Source organism: Oncorhynchus nerka, linkage group LG22, assembly GCF_034236695.1.
Source record: "Oncorhynchus nerka isolate Pitt River linkage group LG22, Oner_Uvic_2.0, whole genome shotgun sequence".
In the NCBI taxonomy this organism is placed as follows: Eukaryota; Metazoa; Chordata; class Actinopteri; order Salmoniformes; family Salmonidae; genus Oncorhynchus; species Oncorhynchus nerka.
The window spans coordinates 54,109,522-54,132,047 of record NC_088417.1 but is presented as its reverse complement, the minus strand read 5'-3'; the positions used below and the strand labels follow the sequence as shown (position 1 = coordinate 54,132,047).

At 41.4% G+C, this 22,526-nt stretch overlaps 1 protein-coding gene across 1 annotated transcript in view; it reads left to right on the top strand.

Moving 5' to 3' along the window:
* LOC115105346 (remodeling and spacing factor 1-like) overlaps positions 1 to 21,812 on the top strand; it is a 39,391-nt gene extending 17,579 nt beyond the window's left edge. The window contains exons 2-16 of the mRNA XM_029627281.2: positions 3,250 to 3,341; positions 3,741 to 3,833; positions 5,778 to 5,983; positions 6,180 to 6,295; positions 6,497 to 9,975; positions 10,167 to 10,439; positions 10,721 to 10,825; positions 13,203 to 13,282; positions 13,610 to 13,664; positions 13,835 to 13,962; positions 14,087 to 14,154; positions 15,152 to 15,377; positions 15,651 to 15,877; positions 16,476 to 16,661; positions 16,827 to 21,812. Of these exons, the coding sequence (XP_029483141.2) occupies positions 3,250 to 3,341; positions 3,741 to 3,833; positions 5,778 to 5,983; positions 6,180 to 6,295; positions 6,497 to 9,975; positions 10,167 to 10,439; positions 10,721 to 10,825; positions 13,203 to 13,282; positions 13,610 to 13,664; positions 13,835 to 13,962; positions 14,087 to 14,154; positions 15,152 to 15,377; positions 15,651 to 15,877; positions 16,476 to 16,661; positions 16,827 to 17,332 (5,840 nt within the window). The 3' untranslated portion in view covers positions 17,333 to 21,812. The remainder of the gene's footprint in view (positions 1 to 3,249; positions 3,342 to 3,740; positions 3,834 to 5,777; positions 5,984 to 6,179; positions 6,296 to 6,496; positions 9,976 to 10,166; positions 10,440 to 10,720; positions 10,826 to 13,202; positions 13,283 to 13,609; positions 13,665 to 13,834; positions 13,963 to 14,086; positions 14,155 to 15,151; positions 15,378 to 15,650; positions 15,878 to 16,475; positions 16,662 to 16,826) is intronic.
* The last annotated feature ends 714 nt before the right edge of the window (positions 21,813 to 22,526 follow it).

The following is a 22,526-nucleotide window of genomic DNA, read 5'->3' as shown; positions in this document are numbered from 1 at the left end:
TGTCCAATCATTTGAATTTACCACAGGTGGACTCCAAGTAGTTGAAACATCTCAAGGATGATCAATGGAAACAGGTTGCACCTATGCTCAGTTTCGAGTCTCATGGCAAAGGGTCTGAATACTTATGTAAATACGGTATATCTGTTGTCTTATTTGTAAACCTGTTTTTGCTTTGTCATTATGGGTATTGTGTGTAGATTGAGGAAAACAATTTTATAATATGCCCTTAAAGTAACGAAAAGGGGAAGAGATCTGAATGCACCATAAGTGTCAAAGATAATACATTACACGTGCGTTCACATTTTCTCAAGAAATGCTTAAAAAAATGTAATATTTCTTAACTCCTGTTCCCGAGACGAAATGAACATTTGTTGTGTAATTTCACTGCAAGAATTGCATCATTCGGCAGGAGTTAATATTATATTAGCTACATGTGAAAGGTTACAGACCTACAGTCAGTGTCCGTATTTCAGTTACTATTACATTTAACCCATATGAACTTAAATATTCTGTTTATTCATAGATACAGGGATACCCATGAGCAGGATATCAAAGGTGTATGTAAAACAGCTTATCCCAAATAAGACCTTAAGAGGGATATGAGCTACTACCCACAATACTGTGCCCATGTAAACTGCCCCTAATTTACCCATTTACCCAAGTCTGTTGGAGAGGATCAGCTTGAGCAAAGTGAGGTTTATAATCACTGATCTTCAAATAGTATTCTCTGTCAAATAATTAGTAGGGCTCCGCCTTATACTATGACAACATTTATTAAGTTTGTTTTGGTGTTCAGCAGGGTTTTTTTTTTTTTTTTTTTTCGGCTGTTCGAGCAAAACAAAAATCTTGAGGGCTTGTTGAAGTTCGGTAGCCGACGCCTACGCCCCTTCGTCGGTGATTGATCAACATTAGGGATTCTTGAAATGTGGGTTGTCACTCAATGACAGACGACTAGTTTTTATTTAAAAAATTTCACTAGAGAAATACTGCACCAAACATCTTTAAGTAAAAATAGCCTTTGAATGATCAAAACGTCACCCATAGTATTTTTACGTTATTAAAATGCTCTGAAATTTTTATTGTACCTTTTCTCTCTAACTATCAGAAAGCCTGAAAGAACAGGCTGAGCTTATGTTAATGAGCTCACCTTGACTGAAAGCTCTTTGAAATGCCCTTGTGGTCGTTGCCAGGTAACAATGTAAACAATGGGCCACATGCCATTGATGACAAGGTAAACAATGGACCACATGTCATTCCTACCCTAAATAGTATGCCTCAACCCATTTTTTTTCTTTCTGCAAAATGCTCTCATGTTCAGCAGGGTGGATCATAGACTGTTGGATATCAGACAAACCGCAGCAATACACAATTGCATTATTGTTTTGTAACTAATTACAGAATACAGTTAGTTCACTGATACACTTCACAATAATTAGTAAAGTCTCAGTCACCTTAGACGCTTTGACATGAATGTACATAAAAACAGCATACAATAAGTGTACTGGAAAATTTATTGGTGCTGCTGCATTAGCATTTTTACAAATGGCCATATGTTCAGAATTGTGTGTATTGATCAGACCTTTATTTGATAATTTACAATTGGCCAGCATAGCCAAAATATTGATCAACATGAACACTCATGAGAAATTTGACTTTTCTTTCTTACAGCCATAAGCCTAATATAGGCACCTGGCTGCCATGCAGTGTGCAGGACCTGTTGATTCTTACCATTTTTAACACTCATCTCCCATCTGAATGCTTGAAAAAAATGACAAAGTAACAAAATGTGATTATCATATTACATAAAAGTGAATTACTTAGTCTTTAGGAAATGCAACCAATTACAGCGATTGATCAAGCGAGGAAGGGGAACCATGTACCTTGCTTCAATCAAGTATGCTTCAGTCAGCCCCAAGGCTGAAGCGGGATACCAATCCAGCTATGGCGTCCTTGTCAGGGTTCTCACACTGGGCAGACGAGTCCTGAGATGGACAGCCCGCACAGCTTCACCACATACCACGATGGAACAAGGGTGACCTCATTGAAGAGGAGATCCAGGAGCCTGTCCACGTAGCCTGTAATGTTTTTGAAAAGGGAAATGTTTGTTAAATGGGTAGTATATTTAATTTCCTTTCATTTAATGTTCTGAGTTACTGTTGTAGTGGTCTACTCATTCGATAATGTATTTTTGAAGTACTCAATTTGAAATATGCAATATTTGGTTGTGCACTTTTTAAACTTCTCAATGTTTGTATTTGGAAATGTTGGTATGCTCAATTGATGCAGATTTGAAATTAATAACTATGTTGGGTCTTTCTGCACAGGCTTCACAGCATATCCCCCCCCCCTTTGCCTTCGGGAAAGCTGATTTTGTACCACGGCATTCCTGTTGCGGTGGTTGCCTGAGAAGCTGTGCAGACAGATGTTGAATTCTCTAAAATACCTACTGCTTGATGATAGTGGAAAGACAAAAGGTGATCGAAAGTGAAATGAAGTTACACCACAGATGAAAGGTTACCGGGGCGGCAGGGTAGCCTAGTGGTTAGAGCGTTGGACTAGTAACCGGAAGGTTGCAAGTCAGTTAACCCCCAAGCTGACAAGGTACAAATCTGTCATTCTGCCCCTGAACAGGCCGTCATTGAAAATAAGAATTTGTTCTTAACTGACTTTCCTAGTTAAATAAAGGTAAAATAAATGTTTAAAAATACCAGTATCTTTGGTCTTACACTAGTAGCTATCTTACGGTCTGTAAACAAAACCAAAGCAAGGTATATATGTGATGACGGTTTTTAGGCGGTACATATTTCAATTAGTAAAGATAAGATGCTACCAAAGCCGGAAGTAAATCCTTGATAATGCCGGCCTCCTATATCTAAGTTTTGGACACTGGGGGAGGGGACCGGTAACTTTATGATCAAACATTCTTTTATTTTTAAGAGCTGCAGTCACTTTTCATACTTGGGCACCTTACTTTGAACTGGATTTTCCAAATATTGTCAACTTTGAAGAAAATAACATGATTTTGATTGTTTGGGACCAAAACACTCATGCGCAACCAGACGATTGATTGATTGGAGACCGCTTGAGTCAATTAAATAACATTTTCTACCTGCAGCAAACCTAGTGGATAATGCTGGATATACCGGTCACACAAAACAAAAACACTAAAAACAACTGGCCTTACCTATACAATATCTGAATGTGATGTGTTGTTGAGAAATTGTGCCATTATCCCACCTCTCCCCTCAGTTCCAAAGCTCTTGGTGGACCTTCATGTGAAGTTGCTGAGGAAGATTGGCAAGTCGGTGTCCGCAGACAGATGGGAGAAGTACATTGTGAAGGTAAATAGAGCTCAACAAGGCTGGTCATTTTTCTGCACACTCCGATACAGTAAGGCTTAACTTTATAGATGATTAAGCTGTACCCCTGCACACTGACTCAGTACCAGTACCCCCTGTATATAGCCTCGTATTATTATTTTGTTACTTTTTATTCTTTTTTACTTTAGTTTATTTGGTAAATATTTTCTTAACACTTCTTGAACTGCACTGTTGGTTAAGGGCTTGTAAGCTCTGCACTTGTTGTATTTGGTGCATGTGACAAAGTTTGATTTGATTCAACTATCAATCTATTTAATTTTAATAAAAATACAGGCAGCAGCATAACTCTGGGCATTCTGAAAGATGATTCTGTATATTTTAGAGGTTAACCAATGGCTGATGGAATGTGTTTCCTTACAGGTGTGCCATGAGTTCAACAGTACCTGGGCATGGGAACTTGAAAATAAAGGATACAAAGACATGTCTGTGGAGTGTAAGACTGGAATCCTCAAAGTAAGTGACCAGTCTTTGTAATTAGTAGGCACTGTTTATTTTCTATCAAAATCTCAATATTGACATGTCCGTTATATTGCAAGAGTTTGCCATATACAGTGCATTCGGAAAGTATTCAGACCCCTTGACCTTTTCCACATTTTGTTACATTACAGCCTTATTCTAAAACTGTTTTAATTTTTAGCTACACAAAATACCCCATAATGTCAAAGTGAAAACAGGTTTCTATAATGTTTTTTCAAATGTATTACATTTTTATTAAAAACATACATTATTTTCACAAGTATTCAGACTCTTTTCTGCGAGACTCGAAATTGAGCTCAGGTGCATTATTTTTTACTTGATCATCCTTGAGATGTTTCTACAACTTGATTGGAGTCCACCTGTGGTAAATTCAATTGAGTGGACATGATTTGGAAAGGCACACACCTGTCTGCACAAGGTCCCACAGTTTACAGTGCATGTCAGAGACAAAAACAAGCTATGAGGTCGAAGGAATTGTCTGTAGAGCTCCGAGACAGGATTGTGTCGAGGCAAAGATCTGGGAAGGGTACCAAAAATGTATGCAGCATTGAAGGTCCCCAAGAACACAGTAGCCTCCATCATTCTAAAATGGAAGAATTTTGGGAACACCAATACTCTTCCTATAGCTGGCCAAAGTGGGTAATCGGGAGAGAAGGGCCTTGATCAGGGAGGTGACCGAGAACCCGATGGTCACTCTGACAGAGCTCCAGAGTTCCTCTGTGGAGATGGAAGAACCTTCCTTCCAGAAGGACAACCATCTCTGCAGCACTCCACCAATCAGGACTTTATGGTGGAGTGGCCAGACGGAAGCATAAAAAAATGGCATCTGAAGGACTCTCATACCATGAGAAACTAGATTCTCTGGTCTGATGAAACCAAGATTGAGCTCTTTGGCCTGATTGCCAAGCGTCTGGAGGAAACCTGGCACCATCCCTACGGTTGAAGCGTGGTGGCAGCATCATGCTGTGGGGATGTTTTTCAGTGGCAGGGACTGGGAGACTAGTCAGGATTGTAGAAAGATGAATGGAGCAAAGTACAGAGATCCTTGATGAAAACCTGCTCTGCTCAGGACCTCTGACTGGGGGTGAAGGTTCACCTTCCAACAAGACAACAACCCTAAGCACACAGCCAAGACATAGCAGGAGTGGCTTCTTGACAAGTCTGAATGTCTTTGAGTGACCCAGCCAGAGCCCGGACTTCAACCCGATTAAACATCTCTGGAGAGACCTGAAAATAGCTGTGCTGCAACACTCCCCATCCAACCTGACAGAGCTTGATAGGATCTGCAGAGAAGAATGTGAGAAACTCCCCAAATACAGGTATGTCAAGCTTGTAGTGTCATGCCCAAAACGACTCAAGGCTGTATTCACTAGCAAAAGTTCTTCAGACCTTTTACTCAGTACTTTGTTGAATACTTATGTAAATGTGGTATTTCTGTTTTTGTATTTATTTTTGCTAAATAAAAATAAATATTTGTGCTTTGTCATTGTGGGGTATTGTGTGTAGATTGAGGTGAAAAAAAACAATTGACGTAACAGGCTGTAACGTAACAAAATGTGGAAAAGGTCAAAGGCTTGAATACATTCCGAATGCACTGTAGCTATAATTAGGCTAGTTCTGCATGCAAACATTTCAACATATATTTCCAAACAAGATGCAGGTGGTAAAAAGGACCCCGCTTTTCACCTAAATAAATCTACATATTTTATGTGTGATACAAAAGTTAATTCTCTGAAAATAGTGGTTACCAGTGGTGGTGGCGGCACAGATCTTGTTCAGTTCACTCAAGTGTGTTGTGTTGCTAGTCATATCGCAATATTCCATTTTTAAAAAATTGTCCATATCTTGCAGCCATACTAAAATCGGATTTTTGTTTTTGCCAAAGGAAACCTTTCTCATACTTTTTATTTCTCTGTCCAGCACTTATGTGAGTGCCAGTTTGATGACAATGTCAAGTTCAAGACTGCAATTAATGAGGAGGATCCTGATAAGATGCGGCTCCATCCCATTGGCAAGGACAAGGATGGCCTAATGTACTGGTTCCAGCTTGACCAGGATAACAATGTGAGGGTCTATGTGGAGGAGCAGGACGACCTGGACGGGTCCTCCTGGAAGTGCATTGTCAGGTACTATGGAACTTTTGGGGGGGGGCTTTAGGGGATGAAAGAGGCATACTGTTGTACTGCAGAGCCTAAATGTCAAGTCTTGTATTCCATGTGGATTATAGATTACTTGGTTCATATGTCATTTTACCACAAGACTTCTGAGAATGTCTGTCTGCTAAACTGGAAAGATTGAATTGAATTATCCATCTCTATGTAGAGACAGAAACAGCTTGGCTGAGATCCTGGCACAGCTGAAGACTCAAATCGACCCAGCACTGTTGACAAAGAAAGAAGGAGAGGAGGAAGATGAGATCAAGAAGACTGGCGGAGAAGGTAAAGTTATATGGACAAGGCTTGTTATGTCAATAATGTCATATGCCATCTGTTTTTTGCTGTTTACTCAGACATATTTATGATATTGCATGAGTTCAGTCATTTGCCTTGGATCTATTTTATCCTATTTTATCCATGTATTTCCCTGACAGATGCCGTTATAAATGTTGTACTTGTATTTTCTATTCATAATACCATTAGGGGAAATTAAAAAGACAGAGGATACCTCAGGGGATGAAGAGGACAAACTCTCCAAGGATACAGCTTCTTTAGTGTCCCCAAAAACAGAGAATACAGAAAGAAAATCCCCAAAAGAGGAATCAAAGCTGGACGAATCAGATGCCAAATCCCCATCGAATGGCCTCAAAGACAACCAAGTCGAGTCAGAGTCAACAAGGCAATCCGAGAAGCCAATGGTGGATGACAAGGCCACCATTAACACCCAGGCCGTCAAAGAAGAGCTGATGGAGGTGTCAGAATCCAAGGAGAGCACAGCCACAAGTGCTACAGAGCCTCTTGCGGAGAAACATTGTGTGACGCCACAGACAGAACAGACTGAGGAAGCCAAGAGGAAGACTGCAGAGGAACTCCAAAGGGTGATGAAGAATGACCAGCAGGCCAAAATCCCCTTGAAAAAGAGAGAGATGAAACTTAGTGAAGATTTTGATAATAGTAGTGGCGGTGGCAGTAGAATCATTGTGCGTAACCCATCTGTTGCTCCTGTCAAAGAAGCTCCTAAAGTTGAGGAGACAAGTAAAGAGGTCTCTGTTGCCCTGGTGGGGACGATGGAGACTAAAAGTGATCAAGTGAATGGTGATGCTCAGCCTGTCACAGAAAAAAGTGTCAATAAGGGAATGAGAGAATCTCCTAAAGAGATGGGAATACAGAGAGAATCTGCTGATAGCAAACAACAGCAAACAAAAGCTGTTGCTAGGGAAGAATGTGAAGCAGCAGAAGCTAGTGAAAAAGAGAAAACAAATCTGTCCCTGGACATGGACAAAAACGAAGGGCAGATGGCAAGCAATGCTGAGGAGCCCATGGAGGTGGCCATGGCCGATGAAACGAACCTACAGAAAACTGTTCCAGCCCCAAAGGCAGAGAAGGAAAGCACTGAAGCACTGAAAAAATCATCCCTAAAAGAGGCTAAATCTTCATCCCCTCTGACAAAGCCATTGACTTCATCTAAGGATGCAACAAGCACACCGGAAAAGTCCTCTGATCTTAAAGAGGAACAAAAAGTCAAGGTATCCAAGTGGGATGTGAAAGTGCGTCGTACAGAACACAAGACATCCACATCAATAGAAACAGATAAAACCCCTTTATCTAGTAAGTCACAGAAACCAGATGAAACTAAAGGAACAGATTCATCCATTGCATTTCAAGAGGTAAATGTGTCTGCCTTTAAGGAAACAGTTGTCCCTAAAGACAGTTGTCCCCTTTCTGTAGTGAAAGAGATGGAAAAACCATCCATCATAAAAGCCACAGAAACGTTGTTGAACCCTAAAAACCCAGAAACATCAGTCATCACTAAACAAACCGAGAGACCTGATCCCATTACAGATAAACCAGAAAGCTCAAAACGCCCTGAGTCACCAGCAGTCATAAAAAATACAGAGAATCCATCTAACAAAGAGCGCGCAGAGAAATGTGATGGTTCTAACGATATCAAAACATCTTCTGTCATTAAAAAGACAGAGATTTCAGAAAAGAGTAAAGATGCCAAGAACCTGGCCAGCTCTAAAGAGACCAATATGTCCTCATTACTTAAAAAGACAGACAAACCAGTTCCCAATAAAGAAGCAGAGAAACTGGAGAGCACTAAAGAGACTAATAAATCGTTGGTCATTAAAATGACAGTGAAACCAGAGGCATCTAAACATACAGAGAAATGTGATACCCCTAAAGACATTATGTCAGCTCTCACCAAGGAGAAACCTGCTGTCAGTGCTGTAAGCACAAATACAAATGTTGCCCCTGAGGTGAAGAAAAAAAACATCCCGGAGAAAGACTCTAAGAAAACAGCCATCTGTAAAGATGAGACGAGAGCTGTTGCAGCAGTGACTGAGACACAATCTGGCCCTGAAAATGTGGAGATGGCAGACATCTTTGAGAAATCAAACCAATCCCAACTGGAAGGACCCAAACGGGTAGAGAAATTGGGTATCCCTAAAGACCCGTTGAAATCGACAATGCCTAAATACGCAGAGAAATCTGCTAAACTGGCTACGCCTAAAGACGCGGAGAAATTGGCTACCCCTAAAGACGCGGAGAAATTGGCTACGCCTAAAGACGCTGAGAAATTGGCTACGCCTAAAGACGCTGAGAAATTGGCTACGCCTAAAGACGCTGAGAAATTGGCTACGCCTAAAGACGCTGAGAAATTGGCTACGCCTAAAGAAGCGGAGAAATTGGCTACGCCTAAAGAAGTGGAGAAATTGGCTACGGAGAAATTGGCTACGCCTAAAGAAGCGGAGAAATTGGCTACGCCTAAAGAAGCGGAGAAATTGGCTACGCCTAAAGAAGCGGAGAAATTGGCTACGCCTAAAGATGCGGAGAAATTGCCTCAATCGGCTATGTCTGAAAATGCTGGGAAATCTGCTACCCCTAAAGACACTGAGAAATTGGCTACCCCTACAGACGCTGAGAATTCAGCTAAATCGGCTACACCTATCCCTGAAGACGCAGAGATATTGGATACTCCTGAAGAAGCGGAGAAATCGGTTAACACTAAAGACACTGAGAAATCGGCTACCCTTAAAAACACAGAGACTGCTTCTAAAAAGATTGAAGATTTCACAATCTGTGAAGGACAGAAACCAGATGCCTCTAAAGAAACGGAGAAACTGGCAGACATAATGCCAGCTGCAGCAAAAGGAGAGAAACATGTCGCCTTTGAGGATTCTAAGCAATTACCTTCTCTCAAAGAGTCTGTCCCAGTGGGGTGGAAACAGGAAGAGCCTATGGAAATAAGTTTGGAAAAGTCAACAGATGACCATGTAATTATTAGGGGACATGCCGAAAGAGGCTGGACAAAGAAGTCTGTTAAAAGTGGAGAGAATTCTGAGAGCGAGCCTATCAAAGACTCAAACCGCATGGACTGTAATGCACCATCAGAAAAACAGGCTACCAGCAAGAAGGCATCATCTCTCACTGATGCTGAAGGTGAGACAGACAAAAGCCAGGTCAAAGTAATCAAGGAAGATGCCACAACACAGGGATGCCCTAAAGAGGATGAGAAGGAAGATGATCAGGCTAAGAAAAACGACCAAAAAGAGGATGATGGTGCTGAGAAAGATAACTCAACTGCAGCAGAGAAACTGGGTGAGGCAAAAGCAAGTAAAGGGTCTGAGAATAAAGAGGACGAAAAAAAGGATGCAGGAACAACATCAGAGATTCAAGAGGAGGGGATTCGCCTGAAAATACGGGGAATTACTCATCGAAGGAAAGCTGAGCTCCAGAGAACGGAGAGGGACTCTGGGTCCGATACTGGTGAGACTGGGAGATCCCTTAGGAGGTCACCCAGGATTTGCAGGCCAACCGCTAAGGGGGTGGAGTTCCAGGACAGGAGGCTGGAGAAAAAAGAGACCACGCCCCCTGAGGAGGAGGAGGACGAGGAGGAGGAAACTGTTCAGAGGAAACCGAGAGAAAAGCTTGATCAAGATGGACAGTCCAAATCTAAGGTAAGTTCTTTCAGTAACTGCAGATATTTCTACATTAATATTACAGGTGGACTGTGAATGCATGTTTTTGGATCAACAGTATCTTTTAAATCAGGGATCCACATTGTCAGCCTTCAGTAACTTATGCGTATGCTGTGCTACATTAGCCTCATGTAATCCAAAAATGAGGTGAGGTCTTCTTTTGTTTTCAGGGGCGACGGAGGAGAAAGACCCGGTGGTCCAACACTCGAACACGACGGCGCAAAAAGAATGGTTCTGGTGATGACAATGAAAGCGAATCAAGCGAAGAGGAGAGTGAGGAGGATGACAGTGATGAGAGCTTTAAGGTGGAGAAGGGCAAGAGGAGGTGGAGGAACCGGAACAGAGAAAGGCACAGCGACGACTCTGACACCTCCTCGGATGATGACCTCCCTCCTAACGAAGACCCCTGCAAACACTGCGGCCTCCCCAACCATCCCGAGCTGGTGGGTCCTCATTGAAAAGCATTTAATTGAAATGGAATTGACCCCAACCCTGGTGGGCTGTAATCATGGTTATACTAGGCTGTATCACGGTCTCATAGGGCGGCGCACAATTGGCCCAAGCGCCGCCCGAGTTTGGCCGGTGTAGGCCATCATTGTAAATAAGAATTTGTTCTGAACTGATTTGCCTAGTTAAATAAAGGTTCATAATATTTATCTCCACTGACAGATAAGACTACCATATAATGTGTTCTAGCTAATCCCCCTCCGTGTTTCCCCCACAGATCTTGCTATGTGACTCGTGTGACAGTGGCTACCACACAGCCTGCCTCAGACCCCCTCTCATGATCATCCCAGATGGGGAGTGGTTCTGTCCACCCTGCCAACATGTAAGTAACATACAGATGCTAAACAATCGGTACTCACACTACAGTTTGGATGCTAGCCACATCACTATGATTTGAACTAATGGCTTGATTATGCACTCCCCTACATATTTATTTGGACAGTGAAGCTGAAACTTTTAATTTGACTCTACTCCAGCCTTTTGGATTTGAGATCAAATGTTTTATGAGGCGACAGTACAGAATGTCACCTTTTATTTGAGGGTATTTTCATACATTCAGGTCCATAATTACTGGCACCCTTGACAAATATGAGCAAGAAAATACTGTATAAAATAAATAATACAAATACTGCGCTATAGTATATTGTATGCTCCCAAAAATTGGGAGAGTGAGTTTATTTTTTACCAAGTAATAAATAAAAAACATCTCAAAGATGGCACCCCTGTTTTCAATACTCTAGTGCTCCCCTTGCGAAGATAATGACACAGCCTTGTCACTTTTATTGTAAATAAGAATAAAATATTCACAGCCATGTCACTTTTATTGTAAATAAGAATAAAATATATTTCTGAACATTTCTACATTAATGTGGATGCTACCATGATTATGGATAATCATGAATGAATCGTGAATAATGATGAATGAGAACGTTACAGATGCACAAAGATCATGGCCCCAAAACATGCTAATCCAACAAGTATGTAGAGTCACTTGATGTCAACATTGCGTGTTAGGAATATGGGACCAAATACTCAACTTTTGAATAAATGTAATACACTATCAGTGAATTTGTCCGAATACGTAGGACATCTTCAAATTGGGGGATTAGATAAATAAAGTGCTTTAATTTCTAAATGGTAAAACAGATGCCTAAAGAAACAGGTGGTGCCTAAAGAAAGTATTCACACTCCTTGACTTTTTCAAAATGTTCTTCTGTTATGCTTTAGTCACATAATAAGTTACATGGACTCACTCTGTGTGCAATAATAGTGTTTAAAATTGTGTTTATGACTAGCTCATCTCTGTACCCCACACATACAATTATCTGTAAGGTACCTCAGTTAAGCAGTGACTTTCAAACAGATTCAGCAACAAACACCAGGGACGGTTTACAATGCCTTGCAAAGAAGGGCACCTATTGGTAATGGTCCAAATCAAATAGAAAGCACACATTGAATATCCCTTTGAGCATGGTGAAGTTATGAATTACACTTTGGATGGCATATCAATATACCAGGTCACTACAAAGATACAGGTGTCCTTCCTAACTCAGTTGCCGGAGAGGAAGGAAACCACTCGGGGATTACTCCACAATTTTATCATGAGGCCAATGGTGATTTTTTTAAACAGTTGCAGAGTTCAATGGCTGTGATAGGATAACTGAGGATGGATCAACAATATTGCAGTTACTCCACAATACTTACATAATTGAGAGTGAATAAAAGGACGCCTGAACAGAATAAAAAATATTCCAAAGAACGTGTCCTGTTTGCAACAAGACACTAAATTGCTAAAAATGTGACCAAGCAATTAACTTTTTGTCCTGGATACAAAGTGTTATGTTTGGGGCAAATCCAATACAACACACTGCTGAGTACCATATTTTCAAGCATAGTGGTGGATGCATCATGGGTATGGGAGGACTGGGGACTTTTTCAGGATAAAAATGAAATGGAGATAAGCACAGGCAAAATCCTAGGGGAAACCCTGGTTCAGTCTGCTTTCCACCAGACACTGGAAGACAAATTCACCTTTCAGCAGGACAATAATCTAAAACACAAGGCCAAATCTACACTAGAGTTGTTTACCAAGAAGAATATTTAGGTTCTGGACTGGCTGAGTCACAGTTTTGACTTAAATCTACTTGAAAATATATACCAGACCTGAAAATGGTTGTCTAGCAATGATCAACAACCTTGAAGAATTTTGAAAATAATTATGGGCAAATGTTACACAATCCAGGAGTGAAAACGTCTTTGACTTAACCAGAAAGACTCACTGCTGTAATCGCTGTCAAAAGGTGCTTCTACAAACAGTTGACTCAGGGATGTGAATACGTATGTAAAAATAGATTTCTGTATTTGATATTCAATAAATGTGCACATTTTCGCTCTGTCATTATTGGGGTATTGTGTGTGTAGATGGGTGAGGGGAAAAATAATAATTGAATCCCTTTTGAATTCAGGCTATAACACAACAAAATGTGGAATAAGTCGAGGGGTATGAATACTTTCTGAAGGCCCTGTATGTATGAAAATAAACTCCAATTAAAGGTGGCATTCTGTACTGTCGCTTCTAAAACCCAAAATGCTGGAGTATAGAGCCAAATTAAAAGGTTTAGATTCACTGTCCAAATAAATATGTAGGGGAGTGTGTGGTGTTCTGTCATTCTTACCCATCTCCTGGTGACCCCCTGCAGAAGCTACTCTGTGACAAGCTTGAGGAGCAGCTTGCTAATCTCGATGCTGCCCTGAAAAAGAGGGATCGCGCTGAGCGAAGGTGAGAACCTCTGAACCATGACCCTTGGTGTAAAACAGCAAATGACAACAGGAAGATAAATACATTTAGTTGGGTGGTTCTTATTAAAGAATGAGGCTCAGTCCACAACGCATGCAATTCTACACTGAATTGCATTGGTTCGACAATAAAATAGGTACAATCACCCTGATCTGTGTATCGATCTCAAACATTTAATGGAGATTACATTGCTTAACATTTCTTGTTGTACAATGGCAATGGGCCTCTGATAATGGGAAAACTGTTTTTTATTTGTTTATTCTATCATAAGTTGTTTTAAATAAAAATTATTGTGTTTTTTCCCTCCAGAAAAGAACGTTTGGTCTATGTTGGAATAAGTGTCGAAAACATCATCACTCCCTCTGTAAGTAGCATTTGGTTGTTATATACCATCATGAAAGTCCATTGCAAAACATCCAGAATTCAGTGTGTGTGTTGGACGTCCTTGTAAAATGGTCTGTCACACTGTTCACTGCCCAGCCTAGACTGATTGCTTCCTATAGTGTACTGACACGTTGCCTACTCTCATTTCAGTTGGAGGTAGAGGAAGAAAGGGAGGAAGAAAAGGAGGAAGAAGTGAAGAAGGAGAAGAAGGAGAAGAAAGAGAAAAGCAAGAGCTGGGGTCGAAGGTCGACAAGGGCAAAGAAAAGCATAAGTTACAGGTATGAAGTCTACTAAACTCAGGGTTATTAGAAAAGTCTGTGGTGTGTGTGTGTATGGTTGGTCTTTATTGTTTCAGTATGGTAGCTGTTAAATCCCTGAATAATTTCGACATCTTGTTTGCAGGTTTGATGAATTTGATGAGGCTATCGAGGAAGCAATTGAAGAAGACATCAGAGAGGCTGATGGTGGAGGTACAGTTGAACATTATGGAATCTGGCAACAAAGTCACAGAATTATGAATTTAATTCAGTGTCTCTTAGTTTTGTTCTGAAATTACTTCTGGCTGCAGCATTTCACCTGTGCGCCCCCTGGTAATTGTGCATTGTTCAAGCTTTAAGAAGGGTTATGAAGAGTCAAGTCTGAGGCTGCGTTTCATTTTAGATCTGTCAAGGAGCGTGAACGAGGGCAAAGGAGGGAACATCTACCCTGAATGAAGCACAGCCTGAGAGCCTTTTTAACTCATGTCGCCTGCAAACAATCTTTCATTCTTTAGTCTAAGACATTGGGGGGGTTGCTAAGCTGACATTTGGAATTGTTTTAAGATTGTCATACTATGTATAATTTAGCTATTTTGAAGTTTAGGACCCCTTTAGGTATAGAAAAATACACTACTGTTCAAAAGTGTGGGGTCACTTGTTTTTGAAAGAAAAGCATTTTTTTGTCATTTAAAATAACAAAATTGTTCTGAGATACAGTGTAGACATTGTTAATGTTGTAAATAACTATTGTAGCTGGAAACGGCTGATTTGTAATGGAATATTTACATAGGCGTACAGAGGCCCATTATCAGCAACCGTTACTCTGGATGGAATAGCTTTTTATTTTAACACATTAGGCACAAAACTACCTTCACACTTCAATTCTTTTAAAAAACTGTACCGAATACGTTGACGTGCTGCGTGACACGTGTGGGAGTCGTAGAGCAAAACAAAGAACACCATCGTGTTCATGAGTCTCTCCTTTCCATAGAATAGTTTCGGGATGTCTCATGGTCTGACAAACACCTCTCTAGCTCTGCTACCTTTCACCCAGATGCGGAAGTACGATCTCTAGCTTAAACTGACAGATTTTGATGGGAATTATTTTGTTATATAACTTTGATTGATGCACCGGTTTGTCAATTGACTCTAGGAGGTTGATGTGTGCCTGTTGGATTGTCTAAATGTTGACGTATGCTGCCCTCTACAGGAGCTGGTCGGGGCAAGGACATGGCCAACATCACAGGCCATAGCAGAGGGAAGGACATGTCCACCATCCTGGCAGCAGGCGAGGTTGGTGAGGGCAAGGAGAATGGACGCCCGCCACGGCCCAACGCCGGCCAGCGCAGGAAGAAGCGCCGGCGTCTCAACGACCTGGACAGCGACAGCACTGTGGAGGAGGAGGAGAGCGAGGACGAGTTCCGTCTCAGTGACAGGTAGGGTCATCAGGTGGGTGGGAGGTAGGGGTGCATAGGTCAGGACAAGGACGACAGGGTTGTGTTCATAAGGCACCAAATGGAAGACGACAGACTGAAACACGGAGTGACTACGTTGACTTTTTAAAAATGTTTTCTGTTGGGTACCATAAGGAACACAACCCAAGGTACCACTTTATTGACAGCTATTACAGCCAGAAAGGTGTGACACAAAGGGGTGTTGAAATAATAATAATCATTTTCTTCTCTCCCCCTGCACACTTTTATGTGTAGTACGGAGGAAGAGGAGTTTGTGGCGTCAGACAAGAGCGACGCAGAGAGCGAAGCGGCAGTCGACTCTAACGACGACAGTGACTTCGGCAGCACGCGACGCAGAACTGCCAGGACAAGGAGGCCGGCCAAATGTCAAAGGAGCACTCGGCCGCGAAGGCGCCGCAGAGCGAGAGGGTACTCAGACGATGAAGAGGAGGAGACGAGTGATGAAGATGAGGACGAAATTAGTACGTTGGTGTCGTCAATTGCTCTTTGTTGTTTGAAGGGACAGCACTCTCCAGAATTACAATTTGTTAGATGTTTTCAGATCTCAAAGGTGGTCTTTTCCTGAGACAAGTTCCAGGCCATCTGTTTTATGGGGCGGCAGGGTAACCTAGTGGTTAGAGCGTTGGACTAGTAACCGAAAGGTTGCAAGTTCGAATCCCCGAGCTGACAAGGTACAAATCTGTCCTTCTGCCCCTGAACAGGCAGTTAACCCACTGTTCCTAGGCCGTCATTGAAAATAAGAATTTGTTCTTAACTGACTTGCCTAGTAAAATAAAGGTTAAATTAAAAAAAATATGCCACAACCCAAAATCATTTGAAAAGGTTCTTTGAAAAGTTCCTTTGTGGACCTTTTCAAAAATTTGTTGTTTAGGCCTTCGTTACAGTGGTTAGACAGCTGCTTGGGTGGGACATGGATCCATCTTGATATTATAAAAATCTTATGGTCTGAAAACATATGACATTAAGTATTGAATTTGTAATTGTCCCTTTAAAGACCAATAGGTATGTGTTGGCGGCCCTGTGACGTGGCTCTCTCTCTTTGCTGACCTTTTTAACTAGTGTCAGAGGGTTCCAGCGAGTTCAGCGACAGCGACCTGGACTGTAGCCAACGCCGATCCCGCCGTAGTCATACAAAGAGGCAGGTCAACTACTGCGAGTCGTCCGGCGACTCCGATGGCTCAAAGGCCGGCACCAACCGGGACAAAGTCAAACCGCGGCGGCGCCTCGCCAGCTCCGACAGCGAAGGTCAGCCAGACTGCTTTTTCTAGACACGCACTCTTTGCCTCACTGCCACTGCTATTAGCGTATGTTTTCTGTAGTGTGTCTAAGTCATATGAATTAGATTACTTTAACTGATATTAACAATATGGTTTTACCTAACGTCCACCGTTTCATGCCTTGCTCTTTCAGCAAGCTCCTCCAGAGGCTCGGACGACGACAAGAGGGAGAGGACTAGGTTGAAGAGGAGGGCTGACTCGTCTGAGGAAGAGTCCCAGCAGCGCCGCAGACGCCTCTCGCTGAAACGGAGGCGAGCCTCCGAGGAGGACGATGACGATTCCGATGAATCATCGGAGGGAGAGCGTCCGGTCCGCAAGCGTGTGAACCGCATCGACTCGGACGACTCTGACAAGGAGGAGGAGAAGGAAGAAACAAAGGAAGAGGAGGAAGGGGGGGTGCTGGGGAAGGGAGCCAGCCCATTGGACTACAACCTGGTGGAACTGCACCCCCCTACCAACGGACAGAGTCCCATCAAGGCCCTGGAGGGCCTGGCTCACATTGGGCCCCAAAAACCTGGAGCCACAGCCGTCACCATAGCGCCCAACGGACTGGAGTTGGCGCCACAGGACGATGATGAAGATGACCTGCTGGGGGTCACAGACCTAGTGGACTTTGTCTGCAATAGTGATGTGTTGTAAAACAAAGTTGTATGTTTGTTCATTTCTGTAGTATTGTATTTTTTTTATATTGTTTTTTTCTCCACTGAAGTCGTCCACCGTTTATTCCTGTCCTCTCCTCTTGTGTTTTTTTTTGTTTTTTTCTATTCATCCTCCTTGTCCCCTCCTCAGTGTGGCCCCATCCATCCATATGAACTGGATGCCTTACGGGGAGAAGTTAATTCTCTTCACTCTTCGCACCTCTCGCATTTGGATTGTACAGTCATTGAGAGCACTAACTCTAAAGGTTGTTTTGTGGTACGTGAATTAGCTTTGTCTTATCCTCTGTACTCCGTCACCGATGGACATGCGGGTCAGATACTTGACTACAAATGAACCTACCTGTTTCTCCAGCCAACTTCCAGGGTTCTCTACTCAGGGGTATGTCCACTACCCCACATGACCCCACCATACAAAGAATCCATCTCTCAACTTCATGGTTTTGTTCATTAGGCCCCAAACAGAAGAAGGCAGACAAACTGGGAAGGACTAACTAGACTTGTCCAATAAACACTCATTTTTATTTTCTGTTGTGTGACTTAATGAACACGACCCATGAAAACGTGTTCTCTTGAGAAGCTCCTCAGTGTTCCTGCCTGGGCAAGAGGATGTCTTATTGTAGGATATAATTAATTGTTTGTAGGAAGTAGATGTGTTTTAGCTCAGGTGGGGCTGAGCTTCAGCAAACAAAGGAATGGAGGGGTGCTCAACAGCGACAAAAGTCACGAGAATGGCTGACCGAATTCTTTTTTTTTATTGGTAAGCCATTCTCGTAGATTTGTATTGTTTAGTCTGTATACCTCTTGTAAGATTTGTATATGAGAATAGAAGATGGCAGAGGTAAGGGGTCAAACTGCTTCCATTTACAACTTAAATTTACATTAGTTTTGTGGATCAGCTGCTGGAAACCAATCATTGTTTTTATCCCCCACTCTTTTCCCCAAACATTTAATATCAATGTCTTTCACTTTTTTTGATATTTGAATTCTACATTTTAATCCTCAAACAATTTATTTGTTTTGGTGTGTTAAATTCTATTGGTCAGTTGTTTGACTAAAACCTTAAACAGGTTTCCCACCCACCTTAAGACCATATACAACAAGCATTGGATGAAAAGCATGAGCGCAACAGAGTTTCCCTTGAGAAAACTGGACACAGAACCATCATGCTAGAAACAGCTTTTTTTAATAGACAGATTGGGTGACCAGAACCCACAACCATTCCCATACTTTCTTGTAATTACAATCTCCAAAAGAGTATTTGTCACAGATTTGTTCAATTGTTTTTACCCAAAGTATTGTAACGTTCAACTGTCACGTAGAGTTGAAGTTGGAAGTGTACATACACTAACAGGCTGATTACATCGCTCGTGTCGCGTGCGCTGCAAAATATAGTTTTCAAAAATATGTTTTTCAATTATTGCACCCACACTGCTCGCTCGCGCCAACAGATCGCACTGCAAGTCCTGCCTCTCCCATCTCATTGGTTTATATAAGCAGGTACCCACGTGGGATCTCCTAATTGGTTATACCCACGTAGGTAACTGACTGACAAACGAGGTCAGTGTCGTTAATGCATCTGATTTATGAAAGTTGCCAATCGCAATATAACATCAAGAGAAGGAAAGGCCTGGAAGGAGGAGAGATGACTAGAAATGATTCAGTTGACTGTTTTACGTGTGGATTAATTGGAGGAGTAGAGGACCTTGTGCATTTCAGGTAAAATAACTATGTTTATATCCCAGGACAAATTAGCTAGCAACAGCAAGCTAGCTAAATAGGACAAATTAGCTAGCAACAGCAAGCTAGCTAAATAGGACAAATTAGCTAGCAAATGCAAGCTAGCTAGCTAAATTGACATAAATGTTTCATGCTTTTCGACCTGTCTCCAAATTAATATAATTGGTCCAGAGTTTGTTTTGATATTTTAACCTGCGTGTCGTGATGGCATTTGGTGTGGGTGTACAAAATACATTTACGCACGATGGCGCATAGCCGGTTTGGGTTCCGTGAGTCATTAAAACTAATTTTTCAACCACTCCACACGTTTTTTGTTAACAAACTATAGTTTGTTAACTATATACTTTGTGCATGACGCAAGTCATTTTTCCCACAATTGTTTAGACAGATTATTTAACTTATAATTCACTGTATCACAATTCCAGTGGGTCAGAAGTTTACATACACTAAGTTGACTGTGCCTTTTAAACAGCTTGGAAAATTCCAGAAAACTATGACATGGCTTTAGAAGCTTCTGATAGGCTAATTGACGACATTTGAGTCAATTGGAGGCGTACCTGTGGATGTATTTGAAGGCCTACCTTCAAACTCAGTGCCTCTTTGTTTGATATCATGGGAAAATCAAAAGAAATCAGCCAAGACCTCAAGAAAATGTGTAGACCTCAACAAGTCTGGTTCATCCTTGAGAGCAATTTCCAAACGCCTGAAGGTACCACATTCAACTGTACAAACAATAGTACACAAGTATGAACACCATGGGACCACGCAGCTGTCATACAGCTCAGAAAGGGGACGCGTTCTGTCTCCTTGAGATGAACGTACTTTGGTGCGAAAAGTGCAAATCAATCCCAGAACAACAGCAAAGGACCCTGTGAAGATGCTGGAGGAAACCGGTACAAAAGTATCTATATCCACAGTAGAACGAGTCCTATATCGACATAACCTGAAAGGCCGCTCAGCAAGGAAGAAGCCACAGGTCCAAAACCGCCATAAAGACAGACTACGGTTTGCTACTGCACATGGGGACAAATATCATACTTTTTGGAGAAATGTCCTCTGGTCTGATGAAACAAAAATAGAACTGTTTGGCCATAATGACCATCGTTATGTTTGGAGGAAAAAGGGGGATGCTTGCAAGCCGAAGAACACCATCCCAACCGTGAAGCACAGGGGTGGCAGCATCATGTTGTGGGTGTTCTTTGCTGCAGGAGGGACTGGTGAACTTCAAAAAAATAGATGGCATCATGAGGGAGGAAATTTATGTGGATATATTGAAGCAACATCTCAAGACATCAGTCAGAAAGTTAAAGCTTGGTTGCAAATGGGTATTCCAAATGGACAGTGACCCCAAGCATACTTCCAAAGTTGAGGCAAAATGGCTTAAGGACAACAATGTCAAGGTATTGGAGTGGCCATCACAAAGCCCTGACATCAAGCCTATAAAAAAAATTGTGGGCAGAACTGAAAAGGTGTGTGTGTGAGCAAGGAGGCCTACCAACCTGACTCAGTTACACCAGCTCCGTCAGGAGGAGTGGGCCAACATTCACCTGACTTATTGTGGGAAGCTTGTGGAAGGCTACCTGAAACGTTTGACCCAAGTTAAACCATTTAAAGGCAATGCTACCAAATACTAATTGAGTGTATGTAAACTTCTGACCCACTGGGAATGTGATGAAAGAAATAAACCTGAAACAAATCTTTCTCTCTACTATTATTCTGACATTTCACATTCTTAAAATAAAGTGGTGATTCTAATTGACCTAAGACAAGGAATTTTTACTAGGATTAAATGTCAGGAATTGTGAAACTGAGTTTAAATGTATTTGGCAAAGGGTATGTAAAACTTCCAACTTCAACTGTATATCCTGTTTGTTTTTAATCAAATGTTTTCATGAAGTGGTATTGACTGTTTAATTAATTAATTATTGATACGAAACAATATCAAGGCAGCTCCTCAGTGCATCATGCCAAATTACAGGTGTCTTTTAGTCAACATTCAAATCTGTTCACCACCACATTTACAAGACTTTCCTTTTTAAATAAAAGTTTGATTGTATATAATGTGACCAACTAGAGTAGACCAATCCTGGTCTTCTCACATCTAATGTGTGCGCATGCACCTGTTTCTAAAAACCCTAGTTTAGTTTTTGTATACTGTATACATATATAAATATTATTTTAAAGTGTGTGCTGCCAACACTATAAATGGATTAAATGCCCATGTTTTAGACAAATGTTTTAATATGCTAATATTTAAAGGGATTTGTTATGTGTGAAATCACTGAGTATTTACAGAAAACTCTGCCTATTTTCTTTGTCCATCAAATCATGAGACTTTAGTATAACCATGTCAGCATTTTAACCATTATCTTGCGTTGCATTTTTATAATGTTTTTCTTTCTATATCAAACCCTCCTTCATGTGTATTGTTTTCCTCCGTAGCAAACCATCAAGTGGCATAATGTTTCCTATGTACCTTCTAGTCAATACTGTGTGTAGGTTCAAAACCTGGAAACTAGATGTACTTACTGATTACTACCTGTCGTTGTTCATCAGACTATTTTGAAGTAATTCTTTTTGTCTTTCTTCCCTGGTCTTTTCGTAACCCTATGCCACCACCAGTGTGCAGTGTTGATTGTAGAGAACACTACACTTGCTCTAGTCTCCCCTCTACATCTTACTGAATCAACTAAATAAACCTCTCTCTGATCTCAGAAAGCCTACCCTTTTGTCTGTTCTGAAATATGAGCTCATTTAGGTTTTAAGGTTACATTTTGAGGTCAGTTTTTAAATCACTGACTTTCTGGGCCCGTATAGGAGTGCTGTCCATATCTTATTCATTATTATCTACAAGGTAAAACTGATCCTATATTAGCACTACTATTCTGAGACTGAATACAGGCCCTCGCCTCAAATCAAGAGGATTATGAATTAAAGGCATGCTGGATTGATCTTTGTTTGGAAAATGGTCTAGAAAAACCTCAGTAGGAACTAAATTGACGTGTCTGTATGTGTAGTTTTTACTGTAATAGGCCTAGATATTTAGAGGCATTTTTTAAAATCATTGAAGTAACAATTTGGCAATTTTTTACAATTCTGTCTCTTTATAATTGTTTTAGAGGAGTTGTGATATTGGCACAACTGTTTCGTAATGAATTAATCGGAGACCTGGCATGTTTTGTTGGATATAATTTTGTTATGTGCAGACCTATGCGCTGACCGCCCTACGGATTTGCGAGGTTCAATAACCACAGACCTCTAAATTCCTTTGCTCAGCAGTGTTCATTGAGTCTGCTACTGGACAGGAGAGCATAAACCAACCATTGGAGGCATGGACAATACCTGGGTGGACTGCTGGGTTGTGTTCAGTAGGCACAAAATGGAAGAAAATGTGGTGAATTGGGGAGATACGAACTGAACTTGTCCAATAAGAAACG